The sequence below is a fragment of the Aspergillus fischeri genome, genomic scaffold, assembly GCF_000149645.3.
Source record: "Aspergillus fischeri NRRL 181 1099437636261 genomic scaffold, whole genome shotgun sequence".
Taxonomy (NCBI): Eukaryota; Fungi; Ascomycota; class Eurotiomycetes; order Eurotiales; family Aspergillaceae; genus Aspergillus; species Aspergillus fischeri.
The window spans coordinates 273,550-291,444 of record NW_001509765.1 but is presented as its reverse complement, the minus strand read 5'-3'; the positions used below and the strand labels follow the sequence as shown (position 1 = coordinate 291,444).

Here is a 17,895-nt window from a genome sequence, read left to right as displayed (position 1 = left end):
TGATCTTGGTGTCGGGAGGTAAGTACTTCTCTGTGGCACCATAAAGGAAAGTAAGAAATAAAAAGGTAGAAAAGTGAAGACCAAAGTCTGGCAAGAACAAAATGGGGAATAAATATAGAGAAATGTAGAAGAAAGAGACAGAATGATACATAAACAGCGCCACAGAAGCGCTGTCTCACAAACCAAAAAAAATGAATACATCCAGAAGTTAAAAGGTATCTCCGAAGGCAGCAGGACTGGCAGGCATTCCAGCGAGTCCCACTCCCGCCCATGATCTTTGACCCACATCGTAGGGGTTAGCCTATTATTCCTTCTGCAATACTCGGGCTTAGTTCCAGCCCAGCGAGTTCTCGGCCATGACAGGAGCACTGATCATCTGGCCCCGGCCACTTCCCCGGCTATTCTGGCTGTTGCGGGAAAGACGACCGCCAGCGGCGAAGAGAGAACCGGCACCACGACCTTCACTCGTCTGCTCCATAGTGGAATTGGAGCGGCGATGCAATTGACGTTTCTTGCGGTAGCGACGAGCAACCCAGAACATACCCGCACCATAGGCTGCGGCGCCGCATACGACACCAACGCCGATGCCAACAGAGCTGGCACGAGCGGAAGAGCTGCGACTGGCACCGGCATCCGCGTTGTTGCCAGAGTCACTGCCACTGCCATTACCATCGCTGCTGCTACCACTGCCGCTGAATCCACTGCCGCTAGACAATCCGCTGCCACTAGATGAGCCGGATTCTCCGACAACAAGAGGGATGGAAGGATCGATCATCGAGAACAAGGTCTTGACCGACTCGTTGGGCTGTTGGTAGAGTTTGGACAATGGACTGCGGAGCAGCTTCCTCAACGTGTCAACCTTGTCCGTAGGAATATAAGCCAAGGCAACGGTTGCAATGTACCCCGTGCTGGCCGAGTTGTCGTAGGGCTGGATCGCGAACATCGAGATATCTTGGCCGAGAATCTCCAAAGCATAGATCAGTCCCTGTGGAACGTACAGGAAGATCTGCGATGAAGAGAGCGGGGTCGTGGCGACGAAGCTGTATCGGAGTTTGCCATTGAAGCCGATCTGAATCATAGTAGAGTCCGGTGGAGGGCTGGTCAGACCATTGGCTGGCGAGATGGATCCAGGCAACTGAGCGGGTCGACTGGTGCCAGTAGCGGTCTCAGCCGTTGAGAGCTGAGTCGTGGTTGTAGGCTCCACCAGAATACTGGAGGGAACAAAGTCGGTGTTCTCGGTGGTGGTAGTTTCGGGTGGATAAGTAGTACTGGTGGTGGTGGTGGTGGGGGCGGCGGTGGTCTCCGGCGTGGTTGTCGAACTTGGGGTCGTTTGCTCCGTTGTAGAGGGTGTCTGAATTGCCGAGCTGCTGAAATTGGCAGTAGGCGTAGGCAAAGTCGAGCTCACTCCGGTGGAACCCGTGATAGCAATCGAGGAACCAATAACGGTATCGGAGCTACCGGGAATGACAGCGGTGCTGGTAACAGAGGGAGCAGTCGTAGGAACGCTAGGACTGATCTGAGTGTACGAAGTTGGCGACTCAGTTCCGCTAATGCCTCCTGGGATGAGGATACTAGTCAAGCCGGTGGGGACGCCAACGAAGCTGCTGGTGGGAGTGCTTGCGGTTGGAATGACTCCAGTGCTACCAGCGCTACCGAGGATAGGACCCAGAATTCCACCCAGGCCACTCGAGCTGGTGGCGGAGGGTGTCACAGCAGGGACGCTGACAGGCATAGTAGACTGACCAAGGTCTGTGGATGCCGGGGTCTCAGCCCCGCTGCTACTGTTGGTCGCGGCTGAGGATGATGCAGCAGAACCAGGCAATAGGTCAGGGATACCAGAGGTCAACGAATCGAGTAAGCCGCTCGAGCTTGGAGTTGGGGAGGGGCTGGCCTCTGTCGAAGAGTTGTTGCCTGTCGAAGAGGGAATAACGTCTGTTGAGGGGGTAACAGTGCCATCAGTGTTGGACGAATTGGTAGTGGCAGCTCCGGACGCAAGGGGACTGGAAGCTGCAGGCAGAATTCCAGAGAGGTCCGAGGCAACAGTGTCAAGGAGGCCGGACGAGCTCGCAGTTGGGGTCGGAGTTGCTTCAACAGGAGAGGGGGCAGCGGGAGATGAGGAAGCTGTTGGCGTCGTAGAGTTTGTGCTGGCATCAGTGCTCTCGGTCGTCGAACTCCCGGTGGTCTTGGATTCAGTGACGGGTGGAACGGCATTGGTTGAGCTGCTCGGGTTTCCCAGAACACCGCTGACAAGGCCATCCACACCACTCAAGGCATCGCTGACAACATTTCCGCTGCTTGTGGCAGGAGTTGATGAGGCTGGTGTAGTTTGGGAGTTGTCTGAGGGGTCTGTCTTGGCCTGAGAGGAGGTCTGCGTTGTTGATGCGGGAGTTGTTGTCGAACTCTCAGGGGTCTTGGATCCATCAGTGGCAGGTGAGCTTACTGGAGGGCTGGTATTGGTTGAGCTGCTCGGGTTGCCCAGAACACCGCTGACAAGGCCACCCACACCACCCAAGGCATCACTGACAACATTTCCGCTGCTTGTGGCAGGAGTTGATGAGGCTGGTGTAGTTTGGGAGTTGTCTGAGGGGTCTGTCTTGGCCTGAGTGGAGGTCTGCGCCGTTGAAGGAGTCGTCGCGGGAACGTTGTTCGGAGCAGACTGATCGGCCGCAGAAGATGGCTCGGGCGATGATGGCTCGGACGTTGAACCGGGCTTGGCATCAGAAGATGGCCCTGCTGAAGGGGGTGGTGTGGGGGTTGGGGTAATGGTGTGAGAGACACCGTTGGCATCTACCGAGACGACGATGGGCAGGGAGACGAGCGGGGTGCTGGATGGTGTCGCGGCGCCGTTTTGAAGCAGGCTATTGAAGTAAGAGATGAAGGGATTCAAATCAGCCCTTGTATCCAAGTGAGTGTCAGTGTTCGACGACGCAGCGGCAGAGGAGTCATGTCCATAAACGACATGTCTTTTGAATTGTTTGGGTATGAAGCGAGGCTTCAATTCCTGAGCGTTTTGGGCCGCGACAAGCTCGAGACCTCCCAGGGACAGGAGGGCTGCAACAAGATGAGTCGCAGGACGCATTGTTTCGATACCAAAGTGATTGCTCGCGATAAGGACCGGCTAGGGTTGACGGTGCCGTAGTGATGCACAAAGGAATGGACGGAGCCGAAAGCTCAGCAGGGCTCCTATAGTCAAAGGTAGATCACGAGAGAGGCTCAGTATTATCCGTCACGCTCGGCAATGCATCGATGCAGGTCTTGGAGCTGGTTGGGCGATGGGAAATGCTGCTATCACGTCCAAAATCGTATATACGGTACGTAACTAGGAGGTTGGGACGCAATCGCAGGTTCTTCGAGCCGGACACCCTTACTGACAATCGACAACGGACAGCGCGGTCGACTGTATCCGATGCAAAGACTTTGATGATGCGAGTTCGAGGATCGGGACGGTAGCGATATAGCGGCGTCGACGTCAAAACTGATCAATTCGTGATAAAGAACGAGTGTATAAACAATGCGAATAAAGAGCGACAAGGGAAGCTATTGAGTCGACTGTTCCCAAAGCGAATTGGCAAAACGAATGTGAGTGCTGTAAGGAACGAACGACGAGATCTAGATTAGAAACGTCAAAAAATTAATAAAAGAAAAGAGAGACTGCGTTATTGTCGTGGATATGAGGTGGAGGAGGTGGGTGAAGGTGTTGGTGGAAGAGGCCGATGGATAAAAGTACCTGTTGAGTAAGGAGGACTGGCTGATCTCTGGTCGAAGCGAGAGGCGCGACCGTGGGAGAGAGGGGGGGCCGGTGGGTGTGGATGCGATGCAAGGAGTCAGCGCGCTTGTCAGGTCCCAACGGTAAATAATATTGGCTACGTTCAATCAACAATAGCACCGACTATCGACGGAAGATAGAGAAACAACTAAGAGCAAAAGAAGAATAAAAGATGACGGGGAAAAGAACCAAAAGAGTGACAAGAAGGGAGGACAGACAGCAGCACTTGAATAACGAAAAGCGACTAAAGAAAGAGGGACCTGGAAGGTGAAAGGGAAATTAATTGAGGCGGAGATGGAGGATTATCTTTGACTAGTTTGAGGTTAGCCTGGTTTATTTTCGTTGTTAGCGCAGACCAAGTGAAAAAGGAAAAGGAGGAACTTATTATTGTTACCAAACTGTATCATCATACAGGGGCTGGCCATAATTACCACCAAATCAGTGTACAGAGCCGTGGAAATGGAAAGCGAAGTCCGAACATTACAGAAATATTACAGAAATACAAAGTACTGTAGGTAAACATGGGAGTAAAGGGACACGCTATGGACACGCTATGGACACGCACCACTTTCAGGTTGTACACATACGGAGGAGGTAACTTGAGTAACTGCTCTTCGAGATGTTGGCATTGACAACACCTTCATAATGTTCTACAATACTTACAGCTGATGTAGTCATCTGTAGATATCCGTGGTGATGCAACCAATCTATCATTCTGCATGGTTCTCTTGTGGAGGAGATCATGACAATCAGCAAGGCATACTGCGGCGGCTGGCTACTGCAGCACTGCCTACCTAAGGGTTTACCACTCTACAATTCTAAGATGACATTCCTCGGAAAGATCACAACAATACTAATCTGTAGTTCCAGTGTTAACCTCAGTCATCATTAGCAGCTTTACACATCTCGCTCAGTATTATGGACTCCTTGAGTTGGCCCAGAGAACAGAGTCGATCAGAGTCGAAGGGAGAAGTCCAGAAGAGGAGTCTAGATTGTCCATGGTGTATCTGGATCAACAAAACCCTGACTCAGTCGGAAGGCAAGTGATGAAGAAGAGATGTCTCCAAGTCAAAGGCACACAAACCGCAATGGTAACCACTGTAGCCGATCTGTAGCACAGAAGAAAGCAATGCAGTGGCAGTGTTGAAAGGCCCCGCACATCACAAGCATTTCGAAGCAGGATTAAACATTCCCTGGTTGAAACTGGAACAAAGAAAACATGCAGTTCCTCAGTTCAATGAAGGAGTTCCTCAGTTTGTCCATCTATCCACGGGAGGCTGATTCCGAGTCTTGTTGATTGACTTCTCTTTGGTCGTTGACCAAAGTCGAAGAAGTCTTGTGCTACCACATCATCGTTGATGCCCATTGCTGGTTCTACAATGCATGCCGATCTGCTGGCCAGGCGTGCTCATCATAATTCCCGGCATTTCCCGCGCTAGGCCTCCACAGCCCACTCGGCCAATCACCCATGATCCATCCAACCAGCTCACCAGCCTCTTGCTTACGCTGCGCTGCAGTAGGCCTATTCTGTCAAGGTTCGGTACATCGCATAGTCTAGAATGACGGCGTCATCTTAGTGCGTGTGTGGACCACAATCCGTCCACTTATACCGACTTCCAAGATGAATCGTGGAAATATGGTGGAGTATGATGGTGCGTGGTGATACAGTAGTGGTATGGTGATTTAATGGCCGAAGGAATGAACAGAGTCAAGGTTCTCTTTAATGATTACCTCCTTGTCTGATAAATTAAATTAAACGCACAGCCTTATCGTTATGACTACGGAGTCTTCATTCAAGTTGTCAAAAGGTACCTGACGATGACAACATTCCTAACCTGAGGCATCAGTTTCGTACTCTGTGAAATGTATCACTAGAAACAGGAGTCGGCACTTACGGAGTACAATAACAGACCACTAAGCATTCAGGGGAAAAGACATGATGGTCCAAATTGAACCATGACAGACGCTAACATATTTGCAGTAAAGCCCTCCATTAGGGTGTCATAGCGTGTCATAGCGACCGACACCATTGACCTGAATGAGGAACCTAGGGGATCAACTTCTTATTTCGTCTTTGACCGAGTCTAACGCCCACTCCATTCGGCGATCAACTAGGTCATAGCGTGAGGAACTGTGAGTAAACTGATTATTGTTGATTAAACTTCGATAGCCTGTTGCCGAACATTGTGCGTGTCAATCATCATACCAGCTTCCAGGTTCCAACAGATTATTCATCTATCTATTGGACCAGCAATGTGCCAGGTATTTCTCCCGAACTCTATGATCTGTCAACAAGGAGATGTTTTACCTCCACATGTTTTTCCCCTGGCAGGTTGCAGTTCCGTAAGCGACCCGGCGTGGGAGGCTGAAACGGTCGTCATTTCATCCCTTCTGGCTGGACCGCTCCGAGCCCTGTTCAGACACTTACGCAGTCAATGGAGGTCATCTTGCACATTTGCTGTCAGGTAACCACCTCTAGTATGCTATCTGGAGAGCTACTAGAAAATGAACAGTTGAAAGCCACTTAGTACAGGCGAAAGTACCTTTAGCAAATGCCAGCTGGACAGATTAGCGACCTTTAGTAAAGGCACAGCAGAGACCATGACTTGATCCAGTATTAATGCCAGCAATCGATAGACAATATCTTACAAAGTAGATTTAGCTGCCTCCTGACTCCTGACACTCCAGCAACCCACAGGATCATGCTCAAAGTCAGGGCAGAACTTCATTCCAGGCACCACGCAATATCGACAAGCTTGACAATTCGACACAACACCACGTCATTGGACATTCCTTGCCATGTGTTCAGAGTCAGCCATGTTTTCATGATAGATGACGCATCAGAAAATGTTGTCCTTGATGAAACAAACAAAAATGTGACTGTCAAGACACGACAATTGGTAAATACAGATTTACCGAGCTTGGTACTTGAGTTATAAAATGACGCTAAACCTGTTCCTGAAAATGACCTACAAAGGCCCACCTTACTAAGCAAATGTCCCATTGATGGATCATTTGAGTTTATATTACACATTACACGGTACACAGTTTTATGGCCTCCAGCCCTGGGCGCAGTGTACAGTCTGGTATGATTATTCTCAGCATAACATTTCATGATTTCACCAACATCATCTGGATGAGTTGTCAGTAACTGCTAAATAGCCAGCATGTAATAGATACTGGCTAACACTTAGCCATCTCTTCATCTGTTTCATCCTACTGCAGGTACACCATTACTAACATCGTACATGGGCTATATCTCAGATCTAAGCCATGCAAACGGATATGCCATCGTCCATGGTGCCACGTTTTGTTTTGAATGGGTCTAGGAGTATGAATTCCTGTCTGAGGACCGGCAATACCGTCCAATTCAGCCACATCAACACCAGCCATATGACTGTCACCTCAAGACAGCTTACCTATCACACCCGCCAACACATCACAACGCTTCCCAATCATCATACCATAAGACCTCGACTAAAGTCGGGAATCCCTCACAGTCGCAAGCCCCGTCACCACCGCAGAACACTCAATCTCCACATCCGTACCCAACGGCAACGTCTTCACAGCAACGCAAGTCCGCGCCTAGCCATACATCAGCATCCGCATCCACCTCATCTCGTCTCGTCTCAAAACGCAAAGCAAAATGGATAGAAGCAAACTAACCGGCTTCGGCTCCCCAAACGCCGCCTGATAGACTTCATTCACAGCCGCAAAGTCCCCCATATCAGCCAGGAAGATATTCACCTTGACCACGTCCTGCAAACTCGACCCGCCTGCTTCCAGGACAGCGGCGAGATTATGTAGGATTTGCTTCTGCGTTGCCTTAGTTTCATCGTTTCATCTTTCTAGCATTGTAGAGGAGGGGGGAGTGAAGTACAGTGCGCGCTTGTATGGGGCCCTCCACCATCTTCCCCGTTGTAGGATCCACGCCGACTTGCCCGGAGCAGTAGATCATATTCCCTACTTTGATTCCTTGGGAGAGAAATGGGGGTGGGAGGGGGGCCTTTTCGGTTCGGATGGGGATGCGGAGTGTTTTGGCCATGGTTATGGTTACTGGGAGGCTGTCTAGTTGAGTTTTGAGGTTGTGAAGACTGCTGGAGGTTCTGGTGTGAGAAAGTTGGAGGTAGACAGTAGACTCGTGCGGAGATGTCGCCCCACTATGACTACTACGACTACTACTCTGGATGTGGTGCCTACCATGCATTCAACAGGTAGGTGATGATATAAAGGCAGATAATTGTTAAAAAAAAGAATAATAAGAATTAAGAAATTAAATAAATGAGCCTTGGATCCTCAAGAGAATGATAGACGCATAGTTGTGTCTTGGGAATATGTTTGGACTGTCAGTGCGGGGAGATATATTCTTCTTTATGTGTATGGAGATGGCATCATAACATGAACTCAAGACACTGATCTAGCATATAAGTTTGGCCTCAAATCAGGGATGTCCTCATTCGTTGAAGAGTCTAGACTCTTGTAGATATCTATATCTACCTCAAGGCAAAATACTAATATACTAAAAGCAAGTAAACAGAGGGCCTGGAAGTATGCGTGCACAAAGTGCCTATATCATAACACTCTCACATCATTGCACGTCTAGAGCAGCAGTGAATGTGTGAATGTGCAAGATGCCCTCCTACTCAAACCCAACACCAGCCCTCAGGTCTCTCACCAGAATGATCCGGAACATGACCCGCCAGAAAAATGGCTCGCTATCGCTCACGCATGGAAACCATTCCAGAATTTCCAGAACTCCCAAATCTAGCTCTCCAGATGACTGAGAATTGGAAGCCCATTCCGGACTGGGAGCCTGACTGGAAGAAAATGCGTGGACCAGAACCGGCTCCCGAGTCCAAGAGCCCTGTCGAGGTCTGCGTACATGGTTTGACTGCAAAGTTCTTCCTGGATCTTCCTGACGATAGAATAATCCCTAGTTACTATCTGAAGAAAGCTGAGACAACTGGTATGTTTTGTCTGTCTCAAGATGTCCTGACAGAGGAAGTCACTGACTGATGTGTCTTTAGTCATTGTTCAGCGTACACCTTGGTGCTTTCGCAATGCCGACGATGCCCGCGACGTGGACATAAACAAATGGTCTCCAGTCGACATCCGCTTTCGAAGCGTTTTCATGACCCTCAGGAAACTTCCCGAGTTCGGCTCTCTTTACGACGAAGATGAAGACGAGGACGAGGGGTACGGTACAACAGACGCAGGAGGAAGCAAGTCCAAGCCTAAGTTCGATGAGATGGTCAAACTTCAGGGACAAGTCGTGTATGCTCTTCTGCAAGCGATCTTGGAAGCGATCAAAATCACCAGAGAGACGGATGACAGCGACTCTTACTTCTTTTTTCGGTCAGTAGCTTCTCCATGGCATGTCATTCCCGGCGCTTGCACTCACAGCGGCTATAGGACGAGGCTACTCAACTGCCAGTTAGAGTATTGGATCGGATACAGCGAGAGATACAAAGATGGTCCTCTCACAGCGGGACTGGTCGGCTTGGATCACCATCCCGATAAGAAGGTCTGCCCTACAGTTCTGCCCGTGTCAGCGGTAAGCTTTACCCAAAATCCCTAACAAGTCGTTTCAGATGGCTAATTGCTTGTAGTCGTTGGAAAACACATCTCTCAGATCGGCCCTCGAGGACAAGCTCAAGCTCATGCTTGGCCAGCTCCTTCTTAACATCTCCCGTCTGCGGCCCCATGGGGATCAGATCCCGGACCAGGAGGTTTATCTGATTGGCATCCACGGCTCCAGGCTGCATATCCTTCGTGCCATCTTCCTCGGCCAGAAAACGTCCCATCTCTGGAGCGGAAGACATAACCGTTCCTCCTCAGACGCCGATGTGATAGACCCCAATCCGAGCACTGCCTACGATCGATTCTACACTGGAAAGAACCTGGAACGACTTCGCCAACAGGTGGAGTGGCTTAGCGCAAAGAATCTGGACAATGATCCAAACCCACGTAATCTTCGAGTCTTGGGCAGCCGCGAATTTGACCTCTGGCGCAAGCAAGATTTTCGAGCCGCCATCAAGATGATCGTGGCTCTGTTCATCTACATGATGAGCGGGCAGGCTCGTTGCGGTGTTCTGCAGAAGGCGTTCCAGAATTACCCTATTGATGGAGAATCAGACGATGAGTTGGAGGAGTTACATGACACTCGCAAAAGGGTGGCGATTGAGGAAGAGGAGCTAGCAAAGAAAGAGAAGGAGTTGGAAGAGACCGAAAGGAAGAAGCGTGAGGAGGAACAGAACAAGGCCAAAACAAAGGGAAAGAGGCGAAGCTCCATCCATGATCGCTTTCGAGGATTCAAAGGTTGGCGTAAGCCGTGCGAAGACTTTGCGTGGCAGGAGGAGGAGAAAGATAGCTCACTCGACGACGATGACTTGTAGACCAAGGATGCCGGTCCTTGCTTGTCCCAAGGCAATGTAGCCTAGACAGCGTGCTCCTGGTAGAGTTAGCTATTCTGAATCAATCAGCTCGACTTGGCGACATTGCAACATTCCATTTGATAGGACACCATAGACGAAACAGAAGGCAAGTAAATATAGAGTTGTGATATTTCTGTACAAACACCAAAATATGATCGCAATGTTGTGACAAATTGTTGCTTCACATTCGGTAATAACCAAAATGACCCTTATTCTCGGTCTCTGCGACGCCTTTCAGACTCGAACTCGGTGAATCCATCAATACCCAGTCCGTCTTGCCCCCCGGTGCGAAAATACTCGACAACGACACCAATAGCGTAGCACGTTCCCGCCGTCGCTACACCACTGATGAGCATCCTACGGAGTGCTGTTCGAACTCTGGACCAAGCCTTCGCATGATCAGTGACTTTTGACGCATCAGCAGTGCTCATGATGGCTGGGCTGGAAGACGAGTCAGAAGGAGCAGTCGCCGCTCGAATATTTTCACCGGAGTCTGATTGAGGGGAGGTGAGTCGTCCTGCTGAACCACCATGACTTGGGGTCTTCGAACGCATAACTGAGCCACTCTCGGAAGCCTTCCTAAAGACAATGATATCCTCGCCGCCAGAGACAATTTCATACCCGTCATCGTGCATTTTAGCAAGGTACGGTACGAACTTCGCAGGGTGGCTCAGACGAGAAAGGACTTCCGCGGGTGAAAGTAGCTTATCGGTCGACTGCAGTGAGGAGCTTGTCTCTGCTTCCACCACCTGCAAGGTAGAGGGGTCATATACAAAAACACGATATGTTGCTGTTGCCCAAGAATGATTTGGAGAGACTTGAACTTGATTGTGCGCCCCCTCGGCTTCGTGATTTGGATCGGTCCTTACGTTGCGAAAGTCTTCTTGAGAACGAGGAAAGGAGGTACTTGCAGTCATCGAACTCTGAGAGTGCAATTGAGCCTTTCCTGAGTCAAGTGGCTCCAAAACCGTCTCCTTTGATTTGGAAGCTTCATGGATTTTGTACTTCTCCCGAATTCTTTGAGCATCTATGTTCTTGACTGGGTCTTCGGCCATCTCAAAAGCAAGGTCCAGTTTGCGCCGCTTGTCCCTTAGTTGCTCTTCCGGATCTCCATCCTTGTCCTTCAGCTCGTACGGTGTGCGAATGTCACTGGCGCGTAGAATATCCAGATCTTCAGCCTTTTCTGCCTGTGTAACCCACTCTTCCTGCTGGTTAAGCCTGTGCGATGTCCTATGTGGTGTAGCTAATGGATCTTTTGTTTCCGTTGGGACGCCTGATGACCCTTCATTTTGATGGCTAATAGCGGAGGGAGGCACATTGTCCGCCTCTAAACGAGGATTGTCAATTGATAACGGCACGTTAGCCGTTTCAATCTCCGATGCCGGTACTCCCTTTGTAGAAGCCGTAGTTGTGTTCCGAGGCTCAGTTGGCTCTTTGAGGATGTTTTCATTAGAATTGCCTGGCTTCGCAGGTAAGATACTGCCGCCATAGGCAAATTCGCCTGGGCCTTGTGTGGTACTTTGAGGGCTCGGGTCATCGACTATTTCAGATTGCACGGTGTTCTCATGGGCTGCAGTCCCTGTAACCCCTTTAGCGTCCGGGTGCGCTTCTGAGCGGTCTACCGGGGAGAGGAAGCCAGCACTCTGGGCGCTCTCACTTTGAACTGTATTTGAATGAATCGATGAATTGGGAGTTTCCGTGTACGGGCTATCCTGAGACCTCTCACAGGTTTCCCCCTTCTTCCGGACCATGCGGCCGGTGATGGGGTCAAACTCATAGTCTCCAATATCATCCTTCGCCGGCTGCTTATATGCGTTGACCTCGCTTCTGAGGCTTGCTGACTGTTTGCCACTAGGTCGAGGATCAGATGAATGCGCGGCATCAGTCTTCGCGCGCGCAGTCGTATCAGTCATTTTAAGCTCGGCTTCTGCCTTTGACCCGTGACCGAAAAGAGACCCGAACAGGGAAGAGAAAATATTCTCATGCTTGCCCCAATACTTGAATGGGTCAAGCCTTCTCCCGAATAAAGCCTCGTAAGGATCCGCCTCGATCTCCTTCTTTATTTGTTCCATCCTCTGCTCCAAACGAATCCTTCGTGCTTCCCAATAGTCGTTTCTGGGCGCATGTTCATTCCAATTTGTAGGAACGCTGAATTTCAACCGGCTCCATCCCCAGCCAGAATTCCACCACGGACGATGATCATCAAATAAAGATTGTGATCGTTGTCGGTGACCAATTCGTCGATCTCTTAGCTTCGAAGGACTATGGCGCATATGCTTTTCTAACCTCCTTCTTTCGTCAGAGCTTCTGCTCCCATATCGATGGTATGTATATCGCCATATCCCTCGGCTCTGAACTGAAGTCGTGCTTGACACTTTGGGGTAAGTGACGTATGGAACTTGAGAATATCTTGAAATGGCTCTCGAGCACCTCAAATGTTTAGGTTTCGATAGCAGTGAAGTATATGCCATTTTGAACGTTCCCTTTGAGATAACTGGATTAACTTATCAGATCTCTCGATAATGAAGGTGCAGTCATACCTGACTGCGTTATGACAGCCAACGATCTAGACCCTCACATCACAGCAGCTTTCACAGGTTAAAGCTCTCTTTAAAAGTCCGCGCTGGAGCCAAGCACTAGAGAAAATAACAAATGATGGAGACCAACCTTGACAATGGAGGTCACAACAGAGATGATGAATTAGTCTAGCTATGAGGAGCGAGGGAGCTTCCCCAAGGGGCGGAGAGAGCTCGTAGATAAGCCATGCGGGGTAGATAGCTTCAATGAACCAAATGTCAACTCTCCGTAAGATTTCGCCACAAGGCAGACTTCCATAAGAATAGCGGCACAATTTATTTGTGGTTATATCTATAACTAGAGCGAGGCCGCAGCTGCTTCAATAAGGAAGATTTATCTCTCTTGGTCATAACGGCGTCATTTTGATAAGAGGGCCCATGTTAACGAATACGCTATGTGAATACGTACAAAAGAACTCCTTCATATGGCCATGCTTGACACCATCGAATCAATCGAATCAATGCTATTCATCGAAGAAAGGTCAGATGTGATGTAGTTGCTCCAGAATCTTAACCCTTCGATGCCTTCCTCACGACATAGGACACCTTTATCCTCAGCCATTTCTAGCTCTTCTGCTGCGACTCCGACACTCCACTTGAACCTTTGAGCAGCCTCCTGTGCTGTCACGGCACGCCCAAATTGACGCCAGTCCCACGGTACTGGATCGGCGGGCGGTATCTGACGAAGTTCCGCCATCCATTCTTGCAGTTGCCGAATGGTCTTCTCATCACTCCAGTCGTAGCGTTGAACAACAAGAAGACCACTTCTGAATCGCCGCAGCCGAACAGGTAGTTTCAGTTTCTCCCAGAGCTCTGCTGCTTTCTGGAAGTCAGAAGGACTGACTAGTTCCACCCCATTTCGGGAGCGGTTGAACATCGCCCAAAGATCAATCAGACTCATGATACCGCCTTCTTTCTGTAAGATACCTTTTCTATCGTCGGTGAGGTACTCCGCCAAGTCCCGTGAAAGTTCGGAGAGATATAAATTCTCGGCACCAGAGCCAAGCATATCTTTGGTCGTGGTCATCCCAAGAGCGGCAGCGGATTCTGAGAGCACTGCGTTGGTTGCTGCAGAATTCTCGTCACCGGCCATACCTGATTCCCTGGCGAGCGTTTCAGCAAGATTGATGATCCGTTTAGCAGACGCCATCAAGGCTTCAAGATCTTCAAACGAGCTGCCTATTACCACCTCGTTGTTTCTACGAGCCTCAAGTCCCCGCTGCTCAAGCCCCGCGATTCCTACTGCGGGGGACCGGGGTTGGGCTGGCGCGGAAACATTGGCAGCAACAGCACTAGAGGCTGTAAGATTTGGCGTGGCAGGCGATTGCGATGGCTGCTGCGGAACAGGAGGCGCATCGTAGAGCAGCCACTTTCGCTGGACCAAGGCGCCTTTCAACCTTTCATAGAAAGTCTTTTCACCGCCTCCGCGGAAGGATAATTTGACTACCTCGAAAGTCTCAGTATTGGCGATGTTTCCTTGTCCGAATACCGGCGCTGGGGATTCTGATCGGCGTGAGTCCTCAACAGAAGCTCCTCGGGCGACTGCGGAGGCTAGGGGAGCCCCGCATATTTCACACTCCAGAAGATAGGGATGGTTCACAAATGTACATCTGGGACACGGTGTCGAGGCATTAGGCTTGCGTACGATTTCATCATCATTGCTTCCGGGTTGACCAGGCTCATGTGAAGCTGGATGTACTTGCGCGGCTTCGCGGCTAGCGGCAGCTGTGATTGCGGCCTTCAGAACGGTCGTAAATGGCGGCTTTATGCCACAAGCCAAGCATGGCGGCAAGGGAGTAGAAGCAGTAGCCGTTGCTGGGTCGAAATTAGAAGGTACCGGATTAGTGAACGAGCATATCGGGCAGACCCAGGTCGCGTTCATAGGCTTCGGTGCCGGCTGCTTGTATGGGGTTGCCGGGAGTGGAGACTGCAATCTCCCGGACTGGAGCGTTGGAGACTGTGATGCAGAGGGGCCAGCCCCTACGCTCTTCGATTTGAGGTCATTCTTTGCGGGTTTCGGGTGCAAGAGAATTTTCGAAGACGACTTCAGAAACCCTGCCTGAAAAGGGTGAGCTCGGGAGCAAATGACAGTACGGGCTCAAGCATCAACCATACTTGGTAATCCGCTCGGTCGATTTCCTCCAAGTCGATGGCGACTGAGTACTTGCGTGGCTCGTCAACAGCGACATAGCAGACTCGGTGGGATGTGAGGTACGCATGGCCATTTTGATAATTTGGGACCTTGAACTTTCTGTATATACGAACAATACTCGCCAGTAAGCTTCGGGATGTCAAAGCAGTGGCATATGCAAGGAATAACTGGGGAACAGCTTGCTGGCAACTCACCCTTCATATAACCCCACCGCATCCTGGACGAAGAGCAAAGTCTCATCGGGCAATAATGAGGGACGGAGTGCAGTGGTCAGATCTAGAGACTTGAAGAACATCTAGTAAGCTCAGCCAGCATCTCTCCACCCTCTTAACTGTGAAGAGAATACACAAGTAAGTCCAATTCCAGAAAGTAGCCCAAGTCTCGCTCCATCTCGACTCACCCCGCTGACGTAAGGTGGGCTAAGGGCAACGCGCAGTTGATAGGAAGATACAGGTAGCGAGAACAACCATCAGCGCATCCTCACATTCTCTCCGCCACACCAGCCCAGAGAGAGTAAGCGAGAACCTTGGACCTCCTTCCTTTCTTCAAAGGTCTCAGTTTTTGCACTTGGACCTAGTGGTCAAAGCGACATCTATTCACTAAGACAGCTTCATCTACTCAACTTCACTCACCAACACCTACTAGTTGGCTTATTATCTCCCATAACCATATAAGTTTTGAGGTGACCTGGCCAACTTCTCAGCTTACTGGTGTGTATGAGGAAATTCGATCACTCTCCTCGAGACCCAGGCAACGCGTAGTCTAATCCTTTTTCTTCTTCTCTTCTCGATTCTGATATACTTTTCTCCTATAACAATATTTCCTACTTTTCTTTATTTTTGTTTATGCTTTTGTACACGTTTCTGCCGTCATGAGTTCCGGTATCCCACCTTGGCGTGCTACCGCGTCCGCGACTGCTACGGCCCCTCACTTTCCTGCACATGGTATGTGTCTTCTTACTCTAATATCTTTACCTATTCAATTTCTAACTGTGACTTAGCAACCCCTGCATATATCCCTGTTCAAGCACGCCGTAGCTTTGCTCATACCTCTACCACCACCATGGTACCTCAGCCGCAGCCAACGACAACTCAAGCACCTCGCAAACGAGTAGAATGGCCAGCCCCCCTTCGATCATATGTACAACGAAGCTTCGCGCCTGAGAACCAACTTCCTGGAGTCAACCGGCAGGAGATGGAGGTGAAACTGAAGGGTGTCATTACTGAGGCGGCAGAGAAGAGTCAGCTGGAGAAGATCAACTGGGATGCATTGCCCCTACCGCAAGTCATGATTCAAAACGAGCGGAACCAGATCCTTACCAACCCTGCTGTCTCTGGTTGGAGTGCTTCTCTTTTAACTGCTGCTCAGAAACCGGACACCGTGACCGAGGACGCTTCTAGGAAAAGGAAATCGGCTGAGTACGGGGACAAAGACATCTGTCCACCATGGAGGCAGACTAACAACCATCATGCATTTGGAGATCGAACTACTTATCCCTCAGCAGACAAGCGCCAGCGTGTGGATCATAAGAACCCCAGTAAGTCAAAAGCTAATTTGGAAATGCGGAGGAAACGTTTCGAAGAACCGCGGACCAGGTATGGCTCTTCGCCATCCTCATCTCGTGGGGAATCCCCAGCGCCCAGTGCCAATCAGGGACCTGTTGTTGGACGGTGCCAGGAGCTAGAGAAGAACTACTTCCGCTTGACTTCAGCGCCAAATCCAGACACCGTTCGACCGCTGCATGTTTTGCACAAGACCCTGGATCTTCTGAAAAAGAAATGGAAGAAGGATAACAATTATGGATATATTTGCGACCAGTTCAAGTCTCTGCGACAAGATCTGACTGTCCAGCATATCAGAAACGAGTTCACTGTCAGTGTCTATGAGATTCATGCCCGCATTGCGCTCGAGAAGGGAGATCTTGGTGAGTATAATCAATGTCAGACACAGCTGCGAGCGTTATATGCCCAAAATCTCGGTGGGCATCCTACAGAATTTAAGGCGTATCGTATTCTTTATTTCATCCACACTCGCAATTGGACGGCTATGAACGATGCGTTGGCCGATCTAACAGCAGCAGACAAGCGTGATCCTGCTGTCAAACATGCCTTGGATGTTCGCTCAGCCCTTGCCCTGGGAAACTATCATCGCTTCTTCCAGCTCTACCTCGACACCCCTAATATGGGGGCTTATTTGATGGACATGTTTGTGGACCGCGAGCGACTTTCCGCACTTGCAGCCATCTGTAAAGCGTAAGTGTTCTTCTGCTCGTTGTGTGCTGTTCTTTGCGGGCTGACTTGATGACAACAGTTACAAACCCGACGTAAAGATACGTTTTATCACTGAGGAACTTGGCTTTGAGTCCGATGAACAGAGTGCACGCTTTATCCTGGACCATGCCTCTGAGGATTTACTCCAAGAGAAAGATGGATCCGTGAGGCTGCTCACGAGCGGCAGGGCTGCGCAACTCTTCGAGGCGGCCAAGTCTGAAGCCCACAGAGTCGTTGATATAAAAGGACAGATTTGATACCGAGTTTTTCGTTACTGCAGCCCAGCGTCCACACCCCACTGATTATCGGCATATACGAGTTTCCCGTCTCTCAGTGCTCTCAATACCCTTGCACCTTGATTTCGTCTGCTTTTCTTCCCCATTTTTTTCATTAAACGGCACAGTCGGCTGGCACCAGGGGCCTCCGATGTTTCCCGTTTAGTTCCGCTTCGGTCTTCTCTATGCTCCTCAGCCTTGACGGCGTCTTGCATATATCTTTCTTGGCTTTTGAGATCAGCTCACTTAAGCCCGGAAGCATGGTAGCGTTATTTTCTCTGAGTTTTGGCGTTGTCACGGATGGGTTGTGGAAATGGGTTAGCATTTAAGTCCTAGTATTCGTAATTTAGTGATACTTAGCAATGTCAAAAGTACTTTCAGCACCGGTGGTAGCTATCTTTTGCAATCCTTCGATAAGACAC

The 17,895-nt window shown here is 50.0% G+C and overlaps 6 protein-coding genes across 6 annotated transcripts, besides 3 other annotated features; 2 read left to right on the top strand and 4 right to left on the bottom strand.

Moving 5' to 3' along the window:
- Nucleotides 1-328: 328 nt before the first annotated feature.
- Nucleotides 329-3,079, bottom strand: NFIA_029320 (putative mucin family signaling protein Msb2; the record flags this gene model as incomplete). Its single annotated transcript, XM_001262396.1, has 1 exon — nt 329-3,079. The coding sequence occupies one exon, from the start codon at nt 3,077-3,079 to the stop codon at nt 329-331; it is 2,751 nt and encodes a 916-aa protein (XP_001262397.1).
- Nucleotides 697-730: a microsatellite.
- Nucleotides 1,270-1,300: a microsatellite.
- A 1,221-nt stretch (nt 3,080-4,300) lies between the features above and the next one.
- Nucleotides 4,301-4,329: a microsatellite.
- Nucleotides 4,330-7,243: 2,914 nt separating this feature from the next.
- On the bottom strand, nt 7,244-7,811 carry NFIA_029310 (putative endoribonuclease L-PSP; the record flags this gene model as incomplete). The annotated part of the gene is made up of 3 exons (XM_001262395.1): nt 7,244-7,351; nt 7,433-7,582; nt 7,647-7,811. 3 exons carry the CDS (start codon nt 7,809-7,811, stop codon nt 7,244-7,246), a joined length of 423 nt encoding a protein of 140 aa, XP_001262396.1.
- A 662-nt stretch (nt 7,812-8,473) lies between these two features.
- NFIA_029300 (uncharacterized protein) lies at nt 8,474-10,161 on the top strand (the record flags this gene model as incomplete). The annotated part of the gene is made up of 3 exons (XM_001262394.1): nt 8,474-8,732; nt 8,794-9,320; nt 9,376-10,161. The coding sequence occupies 3 exons, from the start codon at nt 8,474-8,476 to the stop codon at nt 10,159-10,161; spliced, it is 1,572 nt and encodes a 523-aa protein (XP_001262395.1).
- Nucleotides 10,162-10,409: 248 nt separating this feature from the next.
- NFIA_029290 (uncharacterized protein) lies at nt 10,410-12,272 on the bottom strand (the record flags this gene model as incomplete). Its single annotated transcript, XM_001262393.1, has 1 exon — nt 10,410-12,272. One exon carries the CDS (start codon nt 12,270-12,272, stop codon nt 10,410-10,412), a length of 1,863 nt encoding a protein of 620 aa, XP_001262394.1.
- Nucleotides 12,273-13,197: 925 nt separating this feature from the next.
- NFIA_029280 (ESCRT-II subunit protein VPS36) lies at nt 13,198-15,223 on the bottom strand (the record flags this gene model as incomplete). The annotated part of the gene is made up of 3 exons (XM_001262392.1): nt 13,198-14,835; nt 14,892-15,027; nt 15,123-15,223. The coding sequence occupies 3 exons, from the start codon at nt 15,221-15,223 to the stop codon at nt 13,198-13,200; spliced, it is 1,875 nt and encodes a 624-aa protein (XP_001262393.1).
- A 576-nt stretch (nt 15,224-15,799) lies between these two features.
- On the top strand, nt 15,800-17,455 carry NFIA_029270 (SAC3/GANP domain protein; the record flags this gene model as incomplete). Its single annotated transcript, XM_001262391.1, has 3 exons — nt 15,800-15,872; nt 15,929-17,180; nt 17,239-17,455. 3 exons carry the CDS (start codon nt 15,800-15,802, stop codon nt 17,453-17,455), a joined length of 1,542 nt encoding a protein of 513 aa, XP_001262392.1.
- Nucleotides 17,456-17,895: the final 440 nt, after the last annotated feature.